The sequence below is a fragment of the Rana temporaria genome, chromosome 3 (genome assembly GCF_905171775.1).
Source record: "Rana temporaria chromosome 3, aRanTem1.1, whole genome shotgun sequence".
Lineage (NCBI taxonomy): Eukaryota > Metazoa > Chordata > Amphibia > Anura > Ranidae > Rana > Rana temporaria.
The window spans coordinates 141,346,014-141,373,770 of NC_053491.1; the positions used below are offsets into that span (position 1 = coordinate 141,346,014).

Here is a 27,757-nt window from a genome sequence, read left to right on the forward strand (position 1 = left end):
CGTGCATGCTCAAAAGCAAGTTATGAGACGGGAGCACTCGTTCTGGTAAAACTAGCGTTCGTAATGGAGTAAGCACATTCATCACGCTGTAACAGACTGAAAAGCGCAAATCGTCTTTTACTAACATGAAACAGCTAAAGCAGCCCAAAGGGTGGCGCCATCCGCATGGAACTTCCCCTTTATAGTGTCGTCGTACGTGTTGTACATCACCGCGCTTTGCTAGAGCATTTTTTTTTCAGGATCGTGTGTAGGCAAGGCCGTTTTAATGATCGGATTGAAAAAAACTTTGTTTTTTCTGGACCCTTAAAAGCGTCATTTTTTAGATCCCGAAAAACGGTCGTGTGTACGCGGCATAAGTCACAGAATGGCAGCTTCCATAACAGTCTAATCATGCAAGTCTTCTGTTTTGTGACACAGCCCCCTACGTTATTTTATTCAAATAAAAATGTTATTAAAAATGAACAATGGACTATTGAGTTTACACTGCATTCTTATAGGCGCCGTTCACACTAGTGCAATTTCAGATGCGAGTTGCACAGAATGGCACCACAAGTTGCAATACATAATTGCACTGAAAGATCTAAATCAGATTGCAGTAAACCTAGCCCTATTACTACGTAGTAATGTAGCCCAAAGTACTACCGTACTGTATATGCTGTTCTATTTCAGGTGTATTATTTGTTAGTGGGCTTCATATGCAGGCCCTATTGTCCTAAACATGCTGGGCCAGATTCAGAAAGAGATACGACGGCGTATCTCCTGATACGCGTCGTATCTCTGAGTGCGCTCGGTCGTATCTATTTAGAGAATCAGAGAATCAGTTGCGCATAGATATCCCTAAGATCCGACAGGTGTAAGTCTCTTACACCATCGTATCTTAGGCTGCATATTTACGCTGCCCGCTAGGTGGCGCTTCCGTCGATTTCAGCGTAGAATATGCAAATTAGGTAGATACGCCGATTCACAAACGTACGTCCGCCCGGCGCTTTTTTTTACGTTGTTTACGTTAGGCTTTTTCCGGCGTATAGTTACCCCTGGGTCTATGAGGCGCAGCCAATGTTAAGTATGGCTGTCGTTCCCGCAACAGAATTTGAATTTTTTACGTAGTTTGCGTAAGTCTTTCGCGAATAGGACTGGACATAATTTACGTTCACGTCGAAAGCATGACGATTTGCCGACGCCATTTGGAGCATGCGCACTGGGATTCAGTCGCGGCCGGCGCATGCGCAGTTCGTTCGGCGCGGGGACGCGCTTGATTTAAATGATACACACCCCCTACCCGCCGAATTTGAATTCTGCCGGGTGATTTACGCTACGCCGCCTCAACTTTACAGGCAAGTGCTTTGTGAATAAAGCACTTGCCTGAAAAACTTGCGGCGGCATAACGTAAATGACATATGTTACGCCAGCAGAAAGATCCGCTGATCTTTCTGAATCTGGCCCGCTCTGTGTAAGTTGTCTGGTATAAAACTTGAGCACCAAAGATTTTCAAAAGGAGAAAGGTGTGCTACGTAAATGTGTACATTTCTCAAGAGCATTGTCTGTAATTGCCTTACTTGAGCTTGGTAATCCAGTCAATTTCTCATTTTACAAAGGATATTTGTGCCATAACTTGTAATGCCTTTAACTCTGTTCTTTGCTTTGCAGTATGTGCTGAAGCATTTAATCCAGATGAAGAAGATGATGAAACAGAAAAAAGGGTATGTATTATTAAAGCTGACGCATCAAGAAGTATTAAGTGAATGCAATTACATGTTGGTTTATGTTTTTTTGTTTTCACAAATAATTAAACATCTGGGACACAATGGGGGTTATTTACCAAAGCTGGAAAGTGCAAAATCAGTCTCACTTCTGCATAGAAACCAGCTTCCAGGTTTTATTGTCAAAGCTTAAAGGGTCACTAAAGGAATTTTTTTTTTTAGCTAAATAGCTTCCTTTACCTTACTGCAGTACTGGTTTCATGTCCTCATTGCTCGTTTTTGCTTTGAAGTAGCTGTAATTCTGCTGTGATCTCCACACTTCCTGGTTGCCTGTTTCCTTATAACCATGGTACTGGGAGATTTTCACGGTGGTCTAAGCTGTCATTACTGTGTGTCTAAAACTCCTCAGAACCAATCAGATTCATTTTAAAAACAAAAAACTGCCCTGGATTTGTTTGTTTTTGTTCTGTGAGTCTTCCCGACTCACCTCTCACCCGGAACTTCATGTATGTACCTTTAAAACCGAAAGTGAAACTAGGGGCACATTATATGATGGATTAAATTCAATTTTTTATCATTTTTAAAAGGAATCAGTTAACTTTTATGTCTCTATACCCAATAAACAGTCATTTCAGCAAAAAAATGTTTTTCCTTTAGTGACCCTTTAATAGAACAAGCTGGGGTTAGAAGCTTATTGGCTACCATGCGCAGCCTCACCAGATTCTGAGTGCTTCTGTTTTAGTAAATCTACCGCAATGTATTGGAATGCATTTTTGCACATATCCTTATGTGAATGATCTGGTTACATGAATGCTAGAATTAGTACTTGAAAGTACAAAGTGTCCCTGCAGATTAGGGTATTGGCAGCTGTGAGGAAAATACTGTTTTCTTAAATATTTATCAAGGGACAAAGGAACAGTAGAATTCTGGAACCTTGGGTTATACTACTCGTTTTGGGAGGAATTGGACACTAGTAGACAAAAAAGGTAATTGGCCAGCAAAGTATAGCCCCACCCATTTCCATGAAGCTTTTGCTAGTGTCCTAGGAGGATAGACATCTTTTCTCTTTAGAGAAAAGTATACCCATTTGTATCAGCTGATCCTCTGACACAGTTTTGGAGGCTGTGCCTGGACCCAGTGGGATTTAAGGATTCGTCACTCTTCTATGTCTTATGTTTACCTCAATTTGTCCTTGTTGCCACCTAACAGGGACTCATTCTCATGCGGCCATATAACTCTATTGCTCTGCAGTTGGTTATGAGTGCTTTGGGTGTTTCTGTTGTGTATTGCTTTGCCTTATTTATACCATAGTATGTCACATCCTAAGTGTAGCGCCCTGTGGTTAAGTCAGGGAGCTCCTCACCAAATTCTTTGTCAGGAGTAGCTACTGTAGTTAATTACTAGGGATTCATTGACTTCTCCCTAAGTTTGGCCTGGTTTTACTTTCTTTCTCGTACATCACGGGACACAGAGAAGCATAGTAATTACTATGTGTGTTATAGAGTCTACCTTCAGGTGATGGACACTGGCACGCCCTTAAGGCAAGATGTTCCCTCCCCTATATAACCCCTCCCATACCAGGAGTACCTCAGTTTTTTTCGCCAGTGTCTAAGGTGGTGGTCACGCGATAAACATCTTAGAAAGCTTCGCTTTTAGCAAGCCTGCTTCCGGATCTGTCCAAAGCGCTTCTTAGCCAAAGTGGTCGGTAGCCGGGCCTCGGTTATGAAGAACGAGGTTTTGCCTGTAATGCTTCTCATTGAGGGCTGGATCCTGGGGTTCAGTACTTTTGGTCATACCCAATATCAAAAAGTTTACTGACAGGGTGCAATACAGGTCCAGGTGTGTGGTGTTCCTGTCCATGGACCCCAGGCCCTGAAGGTCTGCAGACTTTGCTCTCCATGATGGGCGAAATTATGCGCCTCGTCTAGTGTGCACGCATATGCGCGGCATGCGCGGGGCCTCAGATGCGAGCGCGGCAATGTGTGCGCGCGCACCGGCGGTGCACGTTCATGCACGCAGGAGGTCCATCTCAGCTGTTCTCTATGGGGCTAGAGATTGCAAGACAGAGCAGGTCAGGTGACTTGCACCTAGTCCATAAAAGCTCAGTCCACCTCACCCATCCTGGCTGACGGTGGACACAGAGAGAATTTGTGCACAAGTTTTCAGTAGTATTGCTACTGGATGGTGGACAGTGACATTTGCTTAAGGCGCATAGTGGGCTCTGCATCTTGCTGACCACCAAATAGCAGCGTCGGTGCTGGTCTATAGGTTCGCAAGTGGATGCAAATTTTTGTGAGTACCTCGGCTTTATTATGGCTAAAGGCTCCGGACCCATGGGCTTGAGCCTAGTCAAGCCCAATGGTAAGTATGGCCCTGACCATAGGAGACAGCAATCCTGCACGTGCAGAAGTGGTGTCTTGCTTGAGCCTTTCCCTGTACGGCTTTTCTTGAATTGAAGTCTCGGAGTCCACCATTTGAAATTGAAATGACTTAAGGGTGTCCTGGCCCTAACCCTCTTTCCCCTAAAAAATATAAAAAGGACTGTCAAAGAAATAAAACCTCTTTTACATCCAAGAAGTGTCTAGCGCCCAATGACTTTTACCACCTTTGCACCAACTATGCCTCACAACCCACCACTTATTGACGAATGTCAGCTATCTTTGGCCTTGAAGGTTCGCAATAGATTGGAAGAGGTCAGAGATTCTGCTACATAAGCAAAAAGTGACTCCAGTTTACAATCCTCTAGCAGCTCTGGGGCAGTGTGCACTATTTTTCCTAGAGGACCTGAATCTCTGACTAATAATGCACTCTACAGCCTCTCGTTCAGAGAGCAGTATCTCTCTAATATTTAGAAAGTTGCAACGTAGTCATCTATGGAAGAGGACAAGTTTTACTATTCCTTTTTGGATCAGTTTGTGCCTGAGGAGCCTCAGTCGGCTGACATAACTCCTAGTCTTAAAGATATTATTTCTATTATTGACATATTGTATTCATATATAAAAATGAAGGAACCTGCATCTGAAACCACTCCTATTACCAGTCTGGGCTCCCTTACAGGTTCCAAAACTGTCAAACCCTTTTAAGTAAATTTGGGATTAAAACCTACTTTGTACAGGGATTGAAAAACTGCTGACAAATCATTTGTTCCCCCAAAATGCTTTGCAATATCCCATGGAGGAAGAGTTTACTAAGAAGTGGGCCATTTCCATTGTGAACCAAGTCGTTTCTTGTCTTGTCTTAATATGCAGAGGGCCTTCTGGCTAAAGTACTGGTCTGCAGAACAGCAATGGTAAAAGCGATTGCTCCACATGCCCTTTAATGGTTAATGCCGCTTTGTGGCTTCCCTCCATAACTTTATCAAAGGGGTCACTGACAGTAAAAGGACCTTTTTACCACAAAAAAAGAAACATAAACCCCCAACTGCACAACTCATTCCACTTCTGAACGCAAAACCGTTGATTTTAGTTCAGGTCAAAACTTATGATCCAGGTAGTTCATAAATCCTGGACTTCCATTTCCAAGCTGGCAAAAAACTTGCAATTAGGGAACCACCACACTTTTCGAAAGTGAGGGGATGGTGATTAGTCTTTGCTGACACCTGGACAATCAGCATTTGCAATGTGGTGTCCAGGGGGTACAAACAGGAGTTTCAATCTCTGTCTCCACCAACTTCATTTGGTGAAGTGAGGTAAGGATTTTTGAAGTGAGTGGAAGAAAGGATTTGCAAGTTAGATTAAAAACCTTAAAATCTTTTTGCTTGAGGAACAATGGAAATTACTCCTTGACCCAGGAGTTCTACCAAGACAGCACAGTGATCTGTAAGTCTTTGTGGAGAGGTTGGTAGATTTGACAGTAATGCAAGGCTTTTTCCCTGGTAGAAAAAGGAGCTGTGTGTTAGTAGGCGTCCTGACTCTCCTGTAGTCCAAGGGAGGGGGGCGAGCACGACACTCCACACCAGGGAGAAAGCCTTGCATTACTGTGTGGAGTTACAGACAGAAGAACAGGAAGTGAGGATTTCTCAGAAGAAATAAGGACATTTAAAAGCAAAATGGAAGGATGAGGTAAGTAAAGGAGGACTGCACTAAGGTAAAGGAAGCTATTTAGAGAAACAAATTGTACCTTTACAACCCCTTTAAGCGGCAGGCATCTCCCAGTATTTTTGTTTCACTGTCTTTTTTTTGTTTGACTTGTTAATGTTATACATGTCTGACCTTTTTGTTTGCCGGTGTCAAATTCCTCTTAAAGACAGCAGTATAACTCAATGTTCCTAAATTTCACTGTCCCTGTCCCTTGGGGAACGCCAAGAAAAAGGATTTTACAGTGACTACAAAAATCCTGTTATTTGGATGTATGAATGAAAATAGCAACAAATAAATGTATGTGTTTTTAGGTTTCTTTAACCGCTTAACGCCCGCCGCACGCCTATATACGTCCACAGAATGGCACGTACAGGCAGATGGGCGTATATATACGTCCCTGCCTTCTAGCGGGTCATCGGTCCGATCGGGTCCCCCTCCGCTGCGTGCGGCGGACGGCTTACCTCCGGGAGCGATCCGACTCGAGGGGACAGCTGTTCGTTTCTGTCCGCCCCCTCGTGATCGCTCCCAGCCAATCCTGTGAGCCGCCGCCGTGTCACTTCCTCTGCCTGTAAAATGTAAACACTGGCAGAGGAAGTGATGCAGCTCTCATCTCGGCGGTATTTTCAAACCGCCGAGATGAGAGAAGAGTCACAGTAAGTCGCACCTAACACTACACTGACACCAGGACACATAGGCACATTTAACCCTTTCCGATCACCCCCCACCCCCCTGATCACTGCATTTAGTGTCAGTGTGACAGCCAGTTAGTGTTAGGTCCAGGGTAGCCCCGTACCCCCCCTAATAAAGTTTTAACCCCTTGATCACCGCCCTAGTTAACCCTTTCACTCCCTATTGCCATTGTCACTAAACAATCATTTTTCTGATCGCTGTATTAGTGTCACTGTTGCCGCTAGGAAGCTATTTTTTTTTTTTATTGGATTGGATTGGAATAAATACTTATAGAGCGCCGAATGCGAGTTGTGAAACTCGCGTCTAAGCGCTTACCAACAAGCTGGGGGTATCCAGTTCCCAAGAGCAAAAAGAAAAAGCTAGGACATCTAAGTAAAAGAGGGGGGGGGGGTGTCAGGGCACAAAAAGCCTATCCCTACTCCCTGACCATGGACCGCAGCCTGGGATTAAGGCAGCGTCCTGCTAAAGGCTTGGAAGGCCAAGTCTCTATCTGTAGGCTTGCGATTTTTTTTTTTTTTTTTTACTAAAGACCTGTGGCTGAATACATTTTGGCCTAAATGTTTGACTAAAATTTAGTTTATTCAATTTTCTTATAACAAAAAGTAAAAAATATTGATTTTTTTTCAAAAATGTTGCTCTATTTTTGTTTATAGCGCAAAAAATAAAAATCGCAGAGGCAATCAAATACCATCAAAGGAAAGCTCTATTTGTGGGAAGAAAAGGACGTGAATTTTGTTTGGTAGCCACGTCGCACGACTGCGCAATTGTCTGTTAAAGCGACGCAGTGCCGAATTGTAAAAACGCCACTGGGCATTTAGCAGCATATTGGTCCAGGGCTTAAGTAGTTAATTCAATTACCTAAATTTTTTGCAACTTAATGCAACTTTCCTCTAAAACTTATTCCATAATTTTCTAATGACTTCTTTTTCTGCTCTGTTATAACTTAAAACTGAGCTCCAAGCAGTTACAATAGATACAGATTAATTTGGCTCTGTAATCATTAATACATCATTACATTCGTTTTTTTTAAATGCAAGCAGCGTAAGTGCTTGAGTTGGATCAGGTATGGACCTCTTGTAGCCGGGCTGAAGTGTGAGAGGATGAAGCAACCCGTCAGTTCATGTGCTGACAAGGAGCATAGGGGAGGGAAGCAGACTGACAGAAAGATGAGCTCATTGCTATGCTTCTTCTTTTCACTGTCCAGTAACAGGCTGGAGTAGGTCCAGGACAGTCTGGGCTCAAAGAAAGTTGATAGAATTATACTGGACATCAGACTGAGGGCACCTGGTGGTGAAAAGAAGTACTGTGTGGAAGAGCTCTGAACAAAGTGAACATTGCAGCAAAAGCAGCTTTTTTATTTTATCTTCTAATGGTTGATTCATTTTTATCTTGGTATTTTTGGCTGGAGTTTTGCTTTATTTATTAAATTTTTTTTTTTTTTAATGAATACAGTAGATTGTGTACTGCTGCTAATTTTCAGAACTTTGAGGAATCAGGAAATTTCTTCCTTTTGTTTATGCTTCATTTCCCCACGGGATTCTTACTTTTGTGTGTGATGTATAGATCTGTAGAAGTAATTATGCTATTTAGGGTTAAACCCTAAAAAATGTAATATCTTGCAGCTTGCTGGTCCGCAAAGTCCTTAAAGTGATTGTAAATAATCACCTTGTAAAGCAACCCATTCAGTTTAACATAGAAATGAAAGGCAAAACATTTGTGTATAGATATAAAAAAAATGATAGCTACCCTTTTTATAGGTGATCACATATCCTTTGTTCTCAGCTGAATAAGAGCTGGGGGGGGGGGGGGGGGGCAGCAGGACACTGATTTATTTATTTTTGCCTTTTGACCACTAGAGGGCGCGCGCCCATGACGCCAGAGCCAATGCGCGTGCCTGCCGGGCACCCGCGATCGCTCCACACAGAGACAGAATGGAGATCTGTCAATGTAAACAGACAGATCTCCGTGCTGTCAGGGGTGAGGAGAGTGATCTGTTGTTCGTACTAAGTATGAACAACGATCGCACTCCTCATTCAGGCAGTCCCATCCCCCCACAGTTAGAATCACTCCCTAGGACACATATTTAACCCCTTGAACACCCCCTAGTGTTAACCCCTTCCCTGCCAGTGACATTTACACAGTAATCGGTGCATTTTTATAGCACTGATCGCTGTATAGATGCCAGTGGTCCCAAAAATGTGCCAAAAGTGTCTGATCTGTCTGCCATAATGTCGCAGTCCTGATAAAAAATCGCTGATCACCGCCATTACTAGTGGAAAAAAAAAAACATAAATCTTTCTCCTTTTTTGTAGATGCTATAACTTTTGTGCAAACCAATCAATATACGCTTATTGCAATTTTTATTACCAAAAATATGTAGAAGAATACATAACGACCTAAACTGAGGGGGAAAAAAAGTTTTTTTTTTAAATTGGGATATTTATTAGAGCAAAAAGTACAAAATAGTGTGTTTTTTTTCAAAATTGTCTATCTTTTTTTGTTAATAGCGCAAAAAAAAAAAAACTGCAGAGATGATCAAATACCACCAAAATAAAGCTCTATTTGTGGGGAAAAAGGGACGTCAATTTTGTTTGGGTACAACATCACACGACCGCAAAATTGTCAGTTAAAGCGACGCAATGCCGTATTGCAAAAAAATGGCCTGGTCATTGAGCAGCCAAATCGTTTGGGGCTGAAGTGGTTAATATTTGCTTTTTTACCAAAGATGAACGTAGCCTTTGAATGAGGTGCCTGGGTTTTTTTTTTCTTTGTTTTCACCTGGTAATCCTGTGAATAACACACTTCCTGTCCTAGGGTGACAATGCTTACTCATTACACTGGGGCAGATTCAGATAGATCAGCGGATCTTTAGATCCGCGTAATCTATCTTATTTACGATCCGCCAGCGCAAGTTTTTGAGGCAAGTGCTGTATTCATAAAGCACTTGCCTCGAAAGTTGCGCCGGCGGATCGGAAATCCCCCGGCGTAATTCAAATTCCGCGGCTAGGGGGAGTGTAGTATTTAAATCAGGCGCGTCCCCGCGCCAATTTAACTGCGCATGCGCCGCCGGCTAAATTTCCCAGCATGCATTGCTGCAAATGACGTCGCTAGGACATCATTGGTTTTGGCGTGAACGTAAATTACGTCCATCTGTATTCGCGAACGACTTACGCAAATGACGTAAAAATTAAAAACTCGGTGCGGGAACGACGGCCATACTTAACATAGGATACGCCGCATATAGCAGGGGTAACTATCCGCCGGAAAAAAGCCGAACGCAAACGACGTAAAAAAAAGCGACGGGCGGGCGTTCGTTTCTGAATTGGCGGATCTCCTCATTTGCATATTTGTTGCGAGTAAAACACGAAACGCCACCTAGCGGCCAGCGGGAGATTGAAGCCTAAGATCCGACGGTGTAAGACACTTACACCGTCGGATTCATTCTATGAATCAGTCGCATAGATCCGACCGTCGGATCTCTGAGATACAAGGGCGTATCGGGAGATACGCCGTCGTATCTCTATCTGAATCTGCCCCACTGTATCTATGCCACCGCTTTACTACAAATGTGTTTGCCTTTACATTGGGGACTGATGGCATTAGTAGGTTACAGGAACAAAAAAAAAAAAAGATATGATTGTTGTCTTTTTCGATTCAGCTTAAAGAAAGTTACAAGGAAACTGCATTTCTGGCAAGATGAACAGCTATTGTCTGCATTTGCTAAAAATGTTCTTAGCCTGAAATAAGAATGTTAATGCCGCCATCATATCTAAGGACTGGTATGCTGCAATATATACAATTTTGTTGTTTAATTTATATAGTTTATTCTTTAACACAAGTGTTATGTACATGTAGCTGTACATGTAAAAGAGTTTGTTGTAAAAAAAATCAGTGTGTCATTGTTTTTAAAACAAAAAGTTCTGAATTATTTAACAAAAATTCTGCAAATGTGTGCAAAATGTGAGATCTTACTGCACTAGGGTGAAAGAGAAAAAGAATGATAGTTGTGTCTCTAGTTCCTGATTTCATTTGTGATCTTATTATGACATATTTGTGTCTTCCTAATTTGGATAAGATTATCAATCCAAAAACAGATGATCAGCGACAAAGACTGCAAGAAGCTTGCAAAGATATCCTTCTGTTCAAGAGCTTAGATCAAGTAAGTATTTTACATTTCGTTTTTAATCCCTTAGTGGCTGAGGGTAAAACAAATGTTACCGCCTGAACACAATTTTGCAACTTTGACATGTGTTAGTAAAATTGTACAGATCATACCAACTGCTTTGTGTATCAAGGTGGATTATACCTTGTTTTTTGTAATGGATCTCTCAGTTTTTTGTTTTTCATTATCAAAGGAAATCTAGCTCAAAACAAAATCCTTTTTTTAATTTAGCTGTATATTTATGGCTATTATGCTAATCTACCACCCAAAATAAATTATCCTGCTCCTGACGATCGTAGCGATACCACATATGTGTATGTTAGATGTTAGCATTTTTTTTTAATCCTACCTAAAACACACTGGGGGTTATTTACGAAAGACAGATCCACTTTGCACTACAAGTGCAAACTACAAGTGCAAAGTGCACTTGGTAGTGCAGTTGCTGTAGATCTGAGGGGAAGCTCTGCTGATTTTATTATCCAATCATGTGCAAGCTAAAATGCTGTTTTTTATTTTCCTTGCATGTCCTCCTCAGATCTACAGCGACTGCACTTCCAAGTGCACTTTCAGTGCAATTTCAAGTGCACTTTGCACTTGTAGTTTACACTTGTAGTGCAAAGTGGATTTGCCTTTAGTAAATGACCCCCACTGACACTGATACTAATGTATGGTTCAATGTTTTTTTATTGTGAATTTTACATTATAAACACAGAAACAGTACAAGCTTCAGAGATAATATGGGGATTAGATCTGCACGATCAATCGTCTAGAATCGTTATCGCAATTTTTTTTCCCCGTTGCGGTCTTGACAAATTATTTCCCAATCTTTCTATGCTGAGAATTTTCTCTCTGCTCTGCTGAAGCCACAGCTGTAAAATCTGGGCAGTCTGTCTGCCAAGTATCAGAACATTCTTTAGCAGTGGAACTTTGAGCCGGTTCACACAGGGGCGACACTACTCTGGCCGCGACTTTGCGAGGCGACCTGAGCGCACACCACAGCGCGACTTACAAAGCGACTTCAAGTCACCTCCAGGACAGGAGGCTTTCCGGTGGCCAATCAAACTACAATCAGCTCTGTGGGAGCGAGGGGGTGGGAGGGGTTTGCCTGAGAAAACAATTTTCTCTTCCTGTATTGTTGCTTCAGTTAAGACACGATCCGACTAGAAGTCAGATTGAAGTAGTATAGGAACGGAGTGACTTCAGTAGTGTACATTAAGACGGCTTCATTCACTTCCATTGCTTTTCTCAACAGCGCGACTTGGGGCAACTTCAAATCGGATCCCAAGTCGCCCCTGTGTGAACCGGCTCTAAGTCTAAACATTGTATTAATTTGTCTTTTACATCAAAGGAATAGACTTCTGTATGTAAATTAGGAAAATTTAACCACTTAAACACTAAGACCGGGATTCACAAAGCACTTGCGCCGACGTATCTCGAGATACGCCGCGTAAGTGCAAATATGCGCAGTCGTATCTATGAGCCGGACTCAGAAACTAAGATACGCCTGAAAATAGGCTTTATCCGACCGACGTAACTTGCCTACGCCGGCGTAGAGTGGGCGCATATATACGCTGGACGTATTTGGCGCTCCCATTGATTTTCTATTCACATATGCAAATGAGGGAGATACGCCGATTCACGAACGTCCGTCCGTCCGACGCAGTGGGCATAAAGTCATACGTCCAGTGTAAAGTTATGCCCCATAAAGGAGGTGTAGCTCAGCAGCATCCATGCAAAGGGTTGCACCAGGGAACACAAGCCGACGTATTTTACGATGTTTACGTAGGACGTGAATATGACTAGGCGTAGGTTACGTTCACGCCGTAGGAAGTGATCCGACGTATCTTAGGCAGTTGTTCCGACGTGATTGTGAGCATGCGCTCTGAGATGCGCCCACGGGACGGCGCATGCGCAGTTGGCGATACGTATCTGTCTGGCGCTCGGCCCATCATTTGCATGGGGTCACGCCTCATTAGCATGGCTCACGCCCACTTCCACTTACGCCGACTTGCGCCTGAAAAACCCAGCGCAGATTTGGAAGCACTGGCTTTGTGAATTCAGTGCTTGCCTCTCTGCGCTGCGTCGGCGCAGCGTAAAGGAGATATGCTACAGCGGCATAAATATGCGCCAGTGTCTGTGAATCCGGGCCTATACCTTTTTCTGGCATTTGATGTTTTCAAGTTAAAATCATTTTTTTTTTGCTAGAAAATTACTTGGAACCCAGAAACATTATATATATTTTTTTAGTAGAGACCCTAGAGAGTAAAATAGTGGTTGTTGCAATATTTTATGCTGCACTGTATTTGCGCAGCGGTCTTTCAAATGCAATTTTTTTGGAAAACATTACTTTAATGAATTAAAAAAAAAAAACAACCAGTAAAGTTAGCCCAAATTTTTTTTTGTTTACTGTTTTACGCCGCGAGAATCGTGATCTTTATTCTAAGCAAAAAAATCGTGATTCTCATTTTGGCCAGAATCGCGCAGCTCTAATAGGGATCAATAGGTTTGTATAATCAATGAACCATTAACCGCTTGCCGACCGCCGCACGCAGATATACGTCTGCAGCATGGCACGGGCAGGCAGAAGGACGTACATATAAGTCCGCTTTAGGGAGCGGGTATTGCGAGAGCGTGCGCACCCGCCGCGATCTCCGTAAGCGCCCGCGGGTCACGGAGACATAGAACGGGGAGATGTTAGTGTAAACACAACATCTCTCCGTTCTGCCTAGTTGACACTGTCACTGATCGTGTTCCCTGTCATCGGGAACACGATCAGTGACGTGTCACAGCTAGCCACTCCCCCTACAGTTAGAATCACGCCTTAGGGAACACTTAACCCCTACAGCGCCATCTAGTGGTTAACCCCTTCACTGCCAGTGTAATTTTCACAGTAACCAGTGCAATTTTATAGCACGGATCGCTGTGAAAATGACAATGGTGTCAAAAGTGTCCGATGTGTCCGCCATAATGTCACAGATCACCGCCATTACTAGTAAAAAAAAATTATTAATAAAAATGCTATAAAACTATCCCCTGTATTGTATACGCTTTAACTTTTGCGCAAACCGATCAATAAACACTTATTGCAATTTTTTTTAACAAAAATATGTAGAATAAGTATCTGCCGAAACTGAGGAAAAAATATGTTTTTTTAGATATTTTTGGGGAATATTTATTATAGTAAAAAGTAAAAAAAAAAAGTTTTTTTTTCAAAATTGTCGCTGGTATTTGTGGGACACCGATTTTGTTTGGGAGCCACGTCGCACGACCGCAAAATTGTTAGTTAAAGCGACGCAGTGCCGAATCGCAAAAAGTGGCCTGGTCCTTTAGCTACAGGAGAGGAAGATGCAATGCATCTTTTTCTCTATATTCAGAAGAGAAAGTAAACACATGGGCAGGCTTCATGGTGACTCTGTACAGGTCAGGAGAGCACACACTGAGGGAGGTCAGGAGAGCAAACACTAGGGGAGGCCAGGAGAGCACACACTGGGGGAGGCCAGGAGAGCACACACTGGGGGAGGCCAGGAGAGCACACACTGGGGGAGGCCAGGAGGGCATACAGCGGGTAGGTCAGGAGGGCATACAGCGGGGAGGTCAGGAGGGCATACAGCGGGGAGGTCAGGAGGGCATACAGCGGGGAGGTCAGGAGGGCATACAGCGGGGAGGTCAGGAGGGCATACACCGGGGAGGTCAGGAGGGCATACACCGGGGAGGTCAGGAGGGCATACACCGGGGAGGTCAGGAGGGCATACACCGGGGAGGTCAGGAGGGCATACACCGGGGAGGTCAGGAGGGCATACACCGGGGGGGGGGTCAGGAGGGGCATACACCTGGGGGGGGGTCAGGAGGGGCATACACCTGGGGGGGGGGTCAGGAGAGCATACACTGGGGGATCAGGAGGGCATACACTGGGGGATCAGGAGGGCATACACTTGGGGAGGTCAGGAGGGCATACACTTGGGGAGGTCAGGAGGGCATACACTGGGGGATCAGAATGGCTGTGAGTTGTCCTGACCGTGGCTCTAAATTCTCGGGGCACGCTCAGCTTCAGAGTCGGCAATATTTTCTCGGGGGGAGCAATTGCCCCGTTGCCCCCCTGGATCCGCCCCTGGGGAGCAGATAAAGACTCACTTCTATGCGGCCACATATCTGCGTACAATTGGCTGGAAGGGGTTAAAGATAAAAAGTAAAAGTGTACAACACTATCAGTTTAGAAGAAACATAGACCTTTAAAAGGTATGCTTACTTTTTTGTAATTATGGGACTTGTGTGATCAAACAATCCTGACATTAATGCCAAAAATAGATTAGCTATCACCAAGGCAGGTCATGTCACAAAGATCTGGGGAGGTAATCCAGGCAAAAGAGTTAAAAAAACAAAACAAAACAAATTGTTACAAAGACTTTAATAGAAAAGGCTTTTATGAGCACCATGTAGTAAGTATTTCTTTATTGTTCATTGGGGCCACAGGATCAGCAATAAATCATAAACTGGGTTATACCACTGCCTAAAGGAAGGAAAGGCACACCAGCAAATGAAAAAGTTAACCCCTTCAACTCCTCTCATGCTTCAGGGGATAGATGTCTTCTCTGTATTGGGAAAATTCGAACCATTTTTACTAGATATTTTCCCTTTTTTCTCTTATATTCTTCAATTAAGACTTCATCGCTATGCTGATGTGATCAGCTCTTTGTGCAGCTATCCAGATCAGTTAATCCTCAGCATTGCCTTGAAGGCCATAGCTGGATCTCGCTGGACCAAGGATGCTGGACCTGCCAGTAATTTGCACTTGGGAACTGGGCTCTGCTTGTGGTCCTCCCCAGACATTCATGCACTCCGTTAGCTAGTTACCAAAGTATTAGCCCTGGTGCTAACCTTCATATTAGCCCTGGTGCTAACCTTCATATTAGCCCTGGTGCTAACCTTCATATTAGCCCTGGTGCTAACCTTCATATTAGCCCTGGTGCTAACCTTCATATTAGCCCTGGTGCTAACCTTCATATTAGCCCTGGTGCTAACCTTCAGAAATCTGCAATGGACCCGATTCATTGCTCGGATTATCTGGTTCTTATTCTGTAAAATTTAATTCCAGAGTTTTCCTTCCCCAGGAAAAACTTTTGATTCTCAGCACCCAAATTCAGACCCTTCAGTCCATGGCAATCCATCCTTGTGATTCTCCAGGGAATGCTGGGCTTGACTGTAACCTCATTCAAGGCAGTCCCTTTTGCCCAACTTCACTTCAGACCCTTACAACTTAACTTTCTGGCTGAATGGGACAAGAAGGTGCAATTTATGGACCAATACATGTGCCTGACACCAAAGATTAAGTTATCTCTGATCTTGTGGGTCAGGAATGAAGCCCTGGATACTGCCCTGGCAAAGGGGTTGTGCGGACTGGAGGAATCTCGTGTTCTGATCATAATTCTGGAACCTCAATAATTTTGACTACCCCTTTATATGCTGTACTTTTTTGATTGCATACATCAACAAGCTAACTTCTGGGACCAAAAAGCATACTGCAGCAAGAGAGGCAGAAAAAAATTATACTTTGCACAGAACTTCACATTCAGCCCTTATTCACTATTCAAATTTCATGTGTGGACATGAGGCAATCGGAATTCCCCAGCCACTGACACCTGGACCTCCAGATGTGGATATCTTGACCTCCAGATTCCACAGTAAACTGAGCAAGTTTGTTTCCAGGTGCAGGGATCCTCTAGTAGTAGCAGTAACTTTGGTGCCTCCATGGGATTAGTACAAAGGTGAGCTATGGTCTATGCCTTTTGTTTTCTGATACTCCTTCCTCCTCTGCTCCATATAATAGAGCTGGAGGGCATTCTGGTGATCCTCATACTACTGAATTGGGCCAGATGGATGTGATATTCTGACCTCATCAGACACTTAGCAGAATCTCTATGGGCTGTTTCAGATCTACCAAATCTTCTGTCACCGAAGATCAGTTTACCACCCCCACTTCAGTCACTGGCTTTGTTGAAACCTTGGTCTTAAAAAATAGAGACCTTTCTGATTTGGTAATTCCCACATTTCCAAAAGCCAAGAAGTGTTTTACTTCTGCAAGATATACCATTGCAAACAGAAGTTTTATGCCACCTGGGTACAGGGTAAGAAATTTTAACCCCTTGAAATACTTTCTGAGACGAATTAAGGAACGCATTTTGGCTCTTGAATATTCATTTGCTATTCTAACACACCTGGGTGGGCTGTGAGCGCATTCTCTGCGCCCAAAGTCTACCCTATTTTGAAGAATATTAAAGCCTTTGGCTCTAATCAGTGCTTCAAAAAAACACCTCCTCCACTGTAATTTATGCTCCTGGCATCCTGCAATGGGCCGGATGCATGGATAGGAGGTGGCCTTTTAAAGTGGTAATGGATGGGCCGCCACTGATGAGCATAGATTAAAAAAGATTTGCTCTAAAAGATGTAATTTTACTTAAAGTGAATGTAAACCCTCACATATACCCAGTGAAGTGAACAGCCTCAGATGATTCACAGGGATGAAACAAATCTCCCTACATAAGTATTGTATATACAGTGCCTTGCAAAAGTATTCACCCCCCTTGGCATTTCCGTATTTTGTTGCCTCAACCTGGATTTAACATGGATTGTTTGAGGATTTGCATCATTTAATTTACAGAACATACCCACAACTTTGAAGTTTTTTGTTTTTTTTTTAATTGTGAAGCAAACAACAAATCGGACAAAATAACAGAAAAAGTAAATGTGCATAACTATTCACTCCCCTAGTCAATACTTTGTAGAGCCACCTTTTGCGGCTATCACAGCTTCAAGTCGCTTTGGATAAGTCTCTCTGAGCTTGCTACATCTTACCATTGGGATTTTTGCCCATTCCTCCTTGCAAAACTGCTCCTGTTCCTTCAAGTTGGATGGTTTGCGATTGTTAACAGCAATCTTGGAGGCCTTGTACACACGATCAGTCCAAACCGATGAAAACAGACTGAAGTTCAGTTTCATCAGTCCAAACCTACCGTGTGTATGGCCCATCAGACTTTTGTCCTTTAGTCCAAAGTTTTAGAACTTGCTTTAAAATCAGACTGATGGACGCCTGACCGATCGGTCGAAACCAATGGTTAGTACGCAAAAGCATCGGTTCAAAACCCGCACATGCTCAGATTCAAGTCGACGCATGCTTGGAAGCATTGAACTTCGTTTTTTTTCAGCACGTCGTTGTGTTTTACGTCACCCCGTTGGACTCGATCGGATTTTGAACTAATGGTGTGTAGGCACATCAAATGGACTGATCGTGTGTACAGGGCCTCAATCTGACCACAGATTTTCTATTGGATTGAGGTCTGGGCATTGACAAGGCCATACCAACACATTTACATGTTTCCCCTTCAACCACTCAAGTGTTGCTGTAGCAGTGTATTTGGGGTCATTGTTCTGCTGTAAGGTGAACCTCCGTCCTAGCCTTAAATCACACACAGAGTGGTACATGTTTTGCTCAAGAATATCCTTGGTGTTCTTTGGGTGATGTGATGTGTTGGGTTTGCCTCAGACATAGCGTTTTCTTTGATGGCCAAAAAGTAAAATTTTAGGTCTCATCAGACCACAGCACCTTCCTCCATACATTTTGGGAGTCTGCCACATGCCTTTTCGCAAACTCAAAACGTGCCATTTTGTTTTTTGCGGAAAGTGATGGCTTTCTTCTGTCCACGCTGCCATAAAGCCAAACTCTATGGATCGTATGGCTTATTGTCGTCCTATGTACAGATACTCCAGTCTCTGCTGTGGAACTCTGCAGCTCCTCCAGGGTTACCTTAGGTCTCTGTGCTTCCTCTCTGATTATTGCCCTCCTTGCCCGATCCCTGAGTTTGGGTGTGCGGCCATCTCTTGGCAGGTTTGTTGTTGTGCCATGTTCTTTCTATTTGGTTATTCTAGATGTGATGGTGCTCCTAGGGATTATCAAAGATTTGGATATTTTTTTTATAACCTAACCCTGATTTGAACTTGTCAACAGCATTGTCCCTTACTTGTTTGGAGAATTCCTTGGTCTTGATGGCAGTGTTTGGTTAGTGGTGCCTCTTGCTTAGGTGTTGCAGCCTCTGGGGCCTTTCAAAAAGGTGTGCATATGTAATGACAGATCATGTGACACTTATGCCGCGTACACGCGATCGTTTTTCGGCATTAAAAAAAAGACATTTTTAAAAACGTCATTTAAAATGATCGTGTGTGGGCTTCACATCGTTTTTCGGCTTCTGAAAAACGAGAGAAAAAAATTCGAACATGCTGCATTTTTTATTTTATTTTTAAAGTGTATTTTGTGCGTGTACTCGAGAGAGGAGCCGGACTGCAGGAGTTGGGAGTAGGCAGGCCTCCCCCAGAGGCAATCTGCCACCTTTCTCCATGCCCCGGGTGGCAATGGTGGGTGTGTGAGGGGGTCCTCCCACACAGCCCGCCCTACCTGCTCCGCTTTGAAGCCCAACGGGGCAGAGGGACTCCCTATAAGGGAGTGAGAGGATCTAGCCCGCTCAACCAGCCCCGTTAGTCCTTTGCCTCTCTTTTTAGAGACCGCGTGGTCAAAGTGCGTGCATGTTAACCCAATTTCGAGTGCGTGTAAGTGTGGTGGTTTTTGTGGGAGGGGGGTGGGCGTACTAAGCGCAGGCTTACCTCGCATAGCACACCCACCGGGAGCCGGGCTGAGACCACCAAACTCAATTCACATGTAGCTGAGACCGGGATCCGAACTCCTAGCTGCAGAGGTGAATGGCTTGTCAGCGCAGTGCCAATCGCGTTGAGCCACCGCAGCTCCCATGCTGCATTTTTTAACGTCGTTTTAAAAAATGACGTTTTTCGGGTTGAAAAAAAATGATCGTGTGTGGGCAAGAAGGACGTTTTGAACCCGCGCATGCCCAGAAGCAAGTTATGAGACGGAAGCGCCGTTCAGGTAAAACTACCATTCATAATGGAGTAAGTACATTGATCACGCTGTAACAGACAACAAGGAATCGGCTAAAAGCAGCCCAAAGGCGAATAGAACTTCCCCTTTAGAGTGCTGTCATACTTGTTGTACATCACCGCGCTTTGTTCATCATTTTTCTAAAATGATGGTGTGTGGGCAACATCGTTTTTAATGATGAAGTTGGAAAAACTTTGTTTTTTGGACATGCTGAAAAACTACGTTTTTTTCCATGCCGAAAAACGATCGTGTGTACGCGGCATTAGATTGCACACAGGTGGACATCATTTCACTAATTATGTGACTTCTGAAGGTAATTGGTTGCACCAGAGTTTTTTTGGGCTTCATAACAAAGAGGGTGAATACATAAGTCCATGCCATCAGTTTTTTATTTCTGAAAATTTGTTTTATGTATATATTTTTCTAATTTTACTTCACCAATTTAGACTAATTCAGATTAAAAAAACATTGAACTAATGGCTGTAATGTAACAAAATAGGTAAAAAGCCAAGGGGTGAATACTTTTGCAAGGCACTCTATCCTTTAGAAAGTTAAGATCGGGTTACAGATTTCCTCTTCCTGTTCAACACTGAGTGTAAAGTCTGGGCATACAACCAAGGCAGCTGTTTGGAGGAAAGGCACACACCCCCACTCCACATAGGCAAAGTCAAGCTGACTGCTAATCTATTTATAGCAACCTTCCACACACAAGTTTCCGGCTGCTTTTATCTCCTGTGTCAGAGAACTTGTCAGAAATTATCATGCTGATAACAGAGCTACAGAGCAGGAGAAAGCCATGGGACTCAGTGCTTTGAGGAGAGATAAGAAAACACTACAGATAGATGTGCCCAGCTCAAATTAAATGAATCTGGTTTACATCCACTTTAACTACCTAGTTAGAACAAGGGGAAGGTGATTATAAATTAAACTTGGCACAGGGTCAGTAATCTTTTTAACCCACTGTCCGAAGTTCTTAATCATTGTGACTTTTTAAAAGCAGTATGTTAGATTACATTGTAAAATCCCATTATTCATTTCGTGTGGGGAAAAAGTAGGAAAAGATTTTTGGAACTGTTATCAGTCTTGTTTCTTTTACTGTATAAGTCTTACATCAGCCAAATCGGGCCAAAGATTGCTTTAAGTCCAGGCATATGACTTGATACTAAATCTAGTGCACAGTCAGCCACCTATTTTTTTAATTTGTGACTCAGAAAGTTTTAAAAACAGCTAATATAATATGCATATTATCATAATCATTTGACACCTCGATTTGATGTTTGCAATTTTTTGCAAGTTTTTCAATTCCAATCAAACTGTTTCATGGATCAGGTTAGTCCAGATTTTTATTATAACTGGTTCAAGCTCACTTATATTTACACATTAAGTAATTGGTACATATTTATTTGTATTGCAGCAGCAACAATAAAGACATATTAATATCTTAACGTGTTGAATAATTGTTCACAGTGTAGAGGGTGTGCTTTCATTGGGTGCAGTATTTTTAATTGCTCTCCCTACAATTTCTGTACAGATTTTAAGGATTGCCTACTCTACTCTCCATTTATGCCAAAATGTTTTTCCTTAATTACTTCCGTTACACCCTACACTGGCATTGTGTCACACCTTTGGTGATGTCATATATATTTTGCTATTCGGTCACTCTAACTGTTGTATTGTGAGGTTTATCATACCTCATAACAATGGAATTTTCAAATACCTGAAACACTGGAATTTCACATAAACGTAAACTTGAAAAGCAGACTCAACAACAGCTCCTTATAACTCTTTCAAAAACATTTTTTAATTCCTCCTGCAACATTTATTGTAGAAAAGTAGTATGATAACATTGTGATATTAGGGTTAAATGCCACATCTTTATATTGTACTAAGTAACAGCCTGGAGTGACAGGTTTGTAATAGAAAATGATAAAAAATGTATTTCATTTCACATTATATGTATGTTTATCTGTACTCTTTCAATAATATGTCATTTCCATTCTGTCCAAACTCATTTCATAGTTTTTGTAAGGCATGTATCTGTTCTGTAATTAACAAATTGAAAATATAAAGTTATCTTGCAAAACAACATGAAAGAGCAGCTCCAGAATAAAATGTGTTACATTAGGATCCAATTATTATCTCAAGAGAATATCACTTGTGACCAGATGAGAGTGTTGCATGGCATAATTTGGAGACACTTGCTTTGACAGTATGAAAGAGACAAAGAATCGCCACCAAAGGAAGAAAAATATTTAATTTAATCTATTCAGTGTATGTTGGAAATCATTCTCATTTCACTGAGCGCAAGAAAGCCCCGCTGAGCAGGAGAAGGATACTAATTACTTAGGTGGGTGGTCATACAGCAGGAAGCCACTGTGGCGCACAGTACAATATGAGATTAAAGAAGGACTCCTGCGTACATTTTTTGAATCTAGAGTCAGCTAAAAAATGCCTTAAATCTGCAAAACAAATCTATACATAAATGTTAAACTATAATTATTGACCTCAATGATGGACTCCCCCACTGTATGTTGTGCTGTATTTTTTTTTGCATATATACAGGGGTTGGACAAAAATATGGAAACCAGGTAAAATAACAAAATCATTACTTAATATGGCGATGGTATCTAAGATGGCCTGGATTCTCCTGGGAATTGACAAATATAAGTTTTGGAGGGTGGATAATGGAATCCAGGGATGGACTGGCCATTGGGACTACAGGGAGTTTCCCGGTGGGCCGATGGCTCAGTGGGCCGGCTTCAGTGACAGCGGACCACCTCCCCCCTCCGCTCCTCTGTCTCTCCCTCCCCGCAGCGCTCACCTCCTCTCCCTCCCCACAGCACTCACCTGGGGGGAACAAAGAAGCAGGGGGGATGACAGAGGAGCATGACAGCTGACTCATGAGCTATGGCCTGGGAGTTTCTCACTTCTGCCTAATCTTGTCCCATAAGGGGGGACACCGAACTGATTCTTTTTCCCGGGTGAAATAATGTCTAGCTTCCCCACTGGTACTGCCTATAAGAGTACCAGTACCAGCCGTTCTACTCTAATAGAACGGCTAGTGAAGGGGGAAAGGGGGCTTGGGTGGCCGGGGGGGGGGGGTGCGGGAGTTGTCCGGCCACCATGGGAGAGACCTGTCAAAGTGGGCCAGTCTGTATGAAGTCCAGGGCCAAATTTCTGTCCCAGTCCAGCCCTGATGGAATCTGATACCACGCTTCATGTAAAAACATTTCCGTTCTCTCAGAGATCCCGGAGGCAGAAAACGAGCCCGAACCTTGTTTTCCACAATTAAACATAATTGCTCTATGATATTGAGGTCCGGCAACTGCAGCACCCAGGAAAGGTGCGAGACTTTGTCTGCATGCTCGTCAACCCATGATTGGACAACATCTGCTGAGTGAATCTGAGCATTTTCGTCTTGGTAAAAGCCACTGTCTTCAAGAAATTATGTCTGTACCATGGGGAGCAGAAGGTCGACCAAAATGTGTACATAGTTGCTGGCAGTGACTCTACCTTTCAAGGTGATGATGGAGCCTGCAGAAAACCAAAATATGGCTGCCCAAACTATGATTGTGCTGCTCCCCATGCTTTAACGTTGGCACAAGTCCTGGTTTGGGATAGTGTTCGCCACACGTAGAGTGGTTGGGAACACTGTGAAGCTTGATTCAGCTTCATCGTACCGTACCATATTACAGTCGTCCACTAATTGATAGGCCACGATTTATGGGTGTTGCACCCCTCTCTCGTCTTCTGAGCATTAATATTGGTCCCTAGTGGTTTGGCAATTGCAGCTTGCCCATGAATGTTTTGTTTATGGAGTTCTCTCTGCACAGTTATTGTGGACACAGGCTTTGGAAGACTGAGATTGAGCTCTGCAGTCACTTTTGCAGCAGCTGTTTTCTTATTCAGGGTCACAGTCCTGCGCAAAGTCCTTTTATCTTTTTCAGTCAGTTGACCATGTCGACCATGCTTATGCTTATCAGATAATGTTTTCCCAGAAACTGTATATGCCAGCATAACCTTTGATACAGTTCCTTGCGACACCGCAAATAAATTGGCAACTTCAGTCACAAAGGCACCAGCTAAGCGGGCATCAACAATCTGCCCCCTTTGAAACTCAGTGAGCTCTGATATGACTCCGTATTACTAGCAGTGCACACTAGAGCTGCACGATTAATCGCGGAGAGAATCGCGATCTCGATTCTCCCCGCCCACGATCTCCCCGCGGGATGACCCGCGATTCTTTTGTGTCACCGCCGATTCCACGTAACCAGCGTGGAATGCTAATGGCACCGATATCGGAACCGACGTCAGCAGTCTGCCCCACTGGATGGATGCCTGGGCTCCTCTCACAGTTCTGTACAACTGTAGTGTGTATCCATGCGCCACCCAGTGGTTGCCGGTGGTACTGCTTCTGATGTATAAAAAAGTTTGATTCTGCTTTTTTCATAGGAGTTATATGGTCTTTAACATTATAGACATATCACTGGTCTCTTTTCTATATATTTATATTTTCAGATAAATCACAGGTTTACAGTGATACCTCGGTTCACGAACTTAATTCGTGAACTGACTCTGGTCGCGAACCGAATTGGTCGTGAACCGAGGCACATTTTCCCATAGGGTTCAATGTAAATCCGATTAATCCGTGCTGACCTTTTTTTGGGGGTTTTTGAAGCACAAAAATATGAAACAAATTACAATACACATTAGTACAGTATAGTAATGTATATTTTCTTCACAACCTTGCTGTCACCTTTACTACTGCTCTGCACTTTCTTTTTGCCACCATGCTTGCGCTGCACATTCTTGTCACCTGCATTTCCACTTTGCACATTGTCACTTGCATTTCCACTTTGCACATTATCACTTGCATTTCCACTTTGCACATTATCACTTGCATTTCCACTTTGCACATTGTCACCTGCATTGCTGTTCTTGTCACCTTCATTGTTGCTCCGCACTTACAGTACTGTATGTGCTAAAAAGCACACCAAAAATCCAAACATCACTTAAAATGTTTGCAGAGTACTCACAGTACTTCTTTCTGTGTGTCTTCTTCTCTCCACGGTCTTCCTACAGGAAGTCACAACCATGTGAGAGCCTGGAAATAGCATTAAAATGGCCGCGGCTCCTGTTCGTGAACCGAGGCGGAGTTTGTGAACCGGAGCATATTTTTATGAACTTTTCTGTTCGTGAACCGAGTTGTTCGTGAACAGAAGCGTTCGTGAACCGAGGTATCACTGTATTTATTTATTGGGGGGGGGGGTTCTGGCATTCAGTTTTTGAGAATCGTGAAAGAATTGTGATCTTTAGTTTAAGCAAAAGAATCGTGATTCTCATTTTGACCAGAATTGTGCAGCTTTAGTGGACACAATGAATGACGAAAGTGAGGCGTCATACCTGTAAGCTAGGTGTCTCATTACGCAGCGGAAGCAAAAGAATGTTACATCACTTCCACTTTCAACATGAAATATGTCACTTTCACACCTTCAAATCATGTAGTGTTTCCATATTTTTGTCCAACAACTTAACTTAACATTTTTCAGAAGTCCTAAGCCTGATCAGATGGGTGTTCTTGCTCTGTAGCCTCCTCTCAGCAGTGGCTGGTCCTGCAGATACAGAGAGTGGTACTGACGTTATGATGTTTACTTGGATAAATGACTATGGACGTCATTCAGCATGCAAGACTGAAGACATATTTTGGCCAAAAAAGATGTACTGTAGGGGACAGCTTCTGATTAAACATAAGTATTGCAACCAGAGCAGTTTTTTTTTTTATTGGTAAACCATATGAATGTAGCGCCCTGCTCCTAATGAATAGGCGCTATGATGTAAATTTAATGAGTTGTCTGAATTGTACATAGTTCAGAATTTATTTTTCAAAGCTAAATTAGCTTCTGTTCCAGTTTAGCTGTGTTGTGTGCATTTCTCACTGTTGCCAGTAGGTGTCGTTCTCACCACAGGCCAGTGTGAGAAATACAGCAAGCTAAGTGTATTGGCTATTCTTTCCCCAGAAACAGCCCAATCAGGAGCTTCTTTGTAGGAGAGGATATTTGAGACAGAAGCCATGTGATTCTCTCTCTCTGACCTCATGGCCCTCCTGGCCTAAGGTATGTGACATTTTCTCTCTTCTGCCGTGGGCCTAACCCTCCATCCCTCTACTACTGTAAGTTTTGTTCATTCAAAGCATTGGAAAAAGACTAAGTGATTGGCGCTCACATCTGTCTAACATTGTTCTAACATAGACTCTTATGCCGCGTACACACGATCATTTTTCGGCATGTAAAAAACAAAGTTTTTCAGCATGTAGAAAAAACGAAGTTTTTTCCAACTTCATCATTAAAACGACGATGCCCACACACGGTCGTTTAAAAAAAAAAAAGCTCTAGCAAAGCGCATTGATGTACAACACGTACGACGGCACTATAAAGGGGAAGTTCCATTCGGATGACGCCACTCTTTAGCTGATTTTGTGTTAGTAAAAGACGATTCGCGCTTTTCTGTCCGTTACAGCGTGAGGAATGTGCTTACTCCATTACGAACGGTAGTTTTACCAGAACGAGCGCTCCCGTCTCATAACTTGCTTCTGAGCATGCGCAGGGTTTTTTTTTTTTTTTGGAAAATTTCTGTTTATTGAACATTTTTGGCATAACAAAACACACATCCCTTGGTACAACACCAAGTATACCCATTGGTCAACATGACCATGTACATAAAAACAGTGCCATCACAGATGGCAATAACCAACAGGAGGATCTCCACCTTGCTCAATAAACGTTACAGATCCCACTCCCGATGCACATGGAGTAAAATAAAGCAAATACACAAAACAGGAAACTTCAGAAATTATTTAACATTCCTCACTACCCAACCGTCTGATCAGATTCATACCAGGCCCTCCAGACTTTTTCAAATTTAGCATGCGCGGGTTTTTAACTTCATTTTAGCCCACACACGATTATTTTTTACAACCTGAAAAACGACATTGTTTTAAAAAATGCAGCATGTTCGAATTTTTTTTTGTTGCTTTTCAGAACCCGAAAAATGATGTGAAGCCCACACACGATAATTTTAAATGATATTTTTTAAAAACGTAGTTTTTTACATGCCGAAAATAGATCATGTGTACGCGGCATTAGTTCTGAGATGGTGAAAAGTGGGGTAACGGCAGGACCCTAAACAATTCTCGGCAGCTCCTACGGGGGTAGTGCTACATGTGGGGGCTCATCCGGGATCTGCTGTTGCCCCTAGCCACTCAAGTAAAGCCATTCACAGAGAGTCTACGCTAAAGAGGGCCTTGGACTGTGTCACTTTTTCCGGGACAACAGGGGTTGAGTGCAGATCACCTTTTCTAGCTGCGTAGGCTGCGGGTGGAGCCAAGAAAGCCCGGGAGCTACGTGCCTAGAAGAACAATGGGGAGGAGTTCCCGGCCTGGTGCCGCGTGAGACGCTGTGTGTGTGTGTGTGTGTGTGTGTGTGTGTGTGTCTATGTCTGTCTGGTGCTGAAGAGTGAGAGCTGCATGATTTTACAGAGAAGATCAGAGCTCAGTTATGGCTACTTTTTCTTTGATGCCATCTGCAATGGGGCCTAAGATGCTTCCTACCGCTACCACTGCAGGTGCTATGCTGTCGGTAACCCTGCTAACGGATACCAGCATTCGCCTGAAGCCGCATTGGCATTTCGTACTGTACATTGTTGGAGATATTGAAGCGCTGGGTATGCTATGCCACAAGTGTGAGGGACTGGCTATACATCCCCGTCCATTTTTCCGGTGCTTACATTGTGGAGAGTACCTGTTCAGTGTGGAACAACCTGCCATGCCACCCCGTGCCTACCGAGTTGATTGGGCCACGGCTATTGCTACAGTGGAAGCTGATGCTTTTGCTCCTGTTGAGGATGTCGCTGTGAACGTTCCAAAAGTGCCATCAGCGGAGATCGCCACTGCTACTGTGCCCGTTACCTGTCCAGAGGAAGGTGGGCTATATGAAGGCTTCCCGCGGTTGAGGCTTACCCCAAAGACTACCAGAACCGTACCCATAGAGAGGAATTTCCCCTGGAAAGTCCACGTCAGGAACTGGTGGGAGATCTGGAGAAAATATACCTGTGGGGACTATCTCTAAATACAGTAGATGCCTACTGAGGAATTGAGGGATTCTGAGTTGGATTCCCTGTCAGATGTCTCCAG

The 27,757-nt window shown here is 43.3% G+C and overlaps 1 protein-coding gene across 2 annotated transcripts in view; it reads left to right on the forward strand.

Annotated features, from left to right (window-relative positions):
* PRKAR2B (protein kinase cAMP-dependent type II regulatory subunit beta) overlaps positions 1-27,757 on the forward strand; it is a 156,710-nt gene that overhangs the window by 98,027 nt on the left and 30,926 nt on the right. For both annotated transcript variants that reach the window (XM_040343532.1, XM_040343533.1), the window contains exons 3-4: positions 1,648-1,700; positions 10,545-10,628. In XM_040343532.1, coding sequence (XP_040199466.1) covers positions 1,648-1,700; positions 10,545-10,628 — 137 coding nt within the window. The remainder of the gene's footprint in view (positions 1-1,647; positions 1,701-10,544; positions 10,629-27,757) is intronic.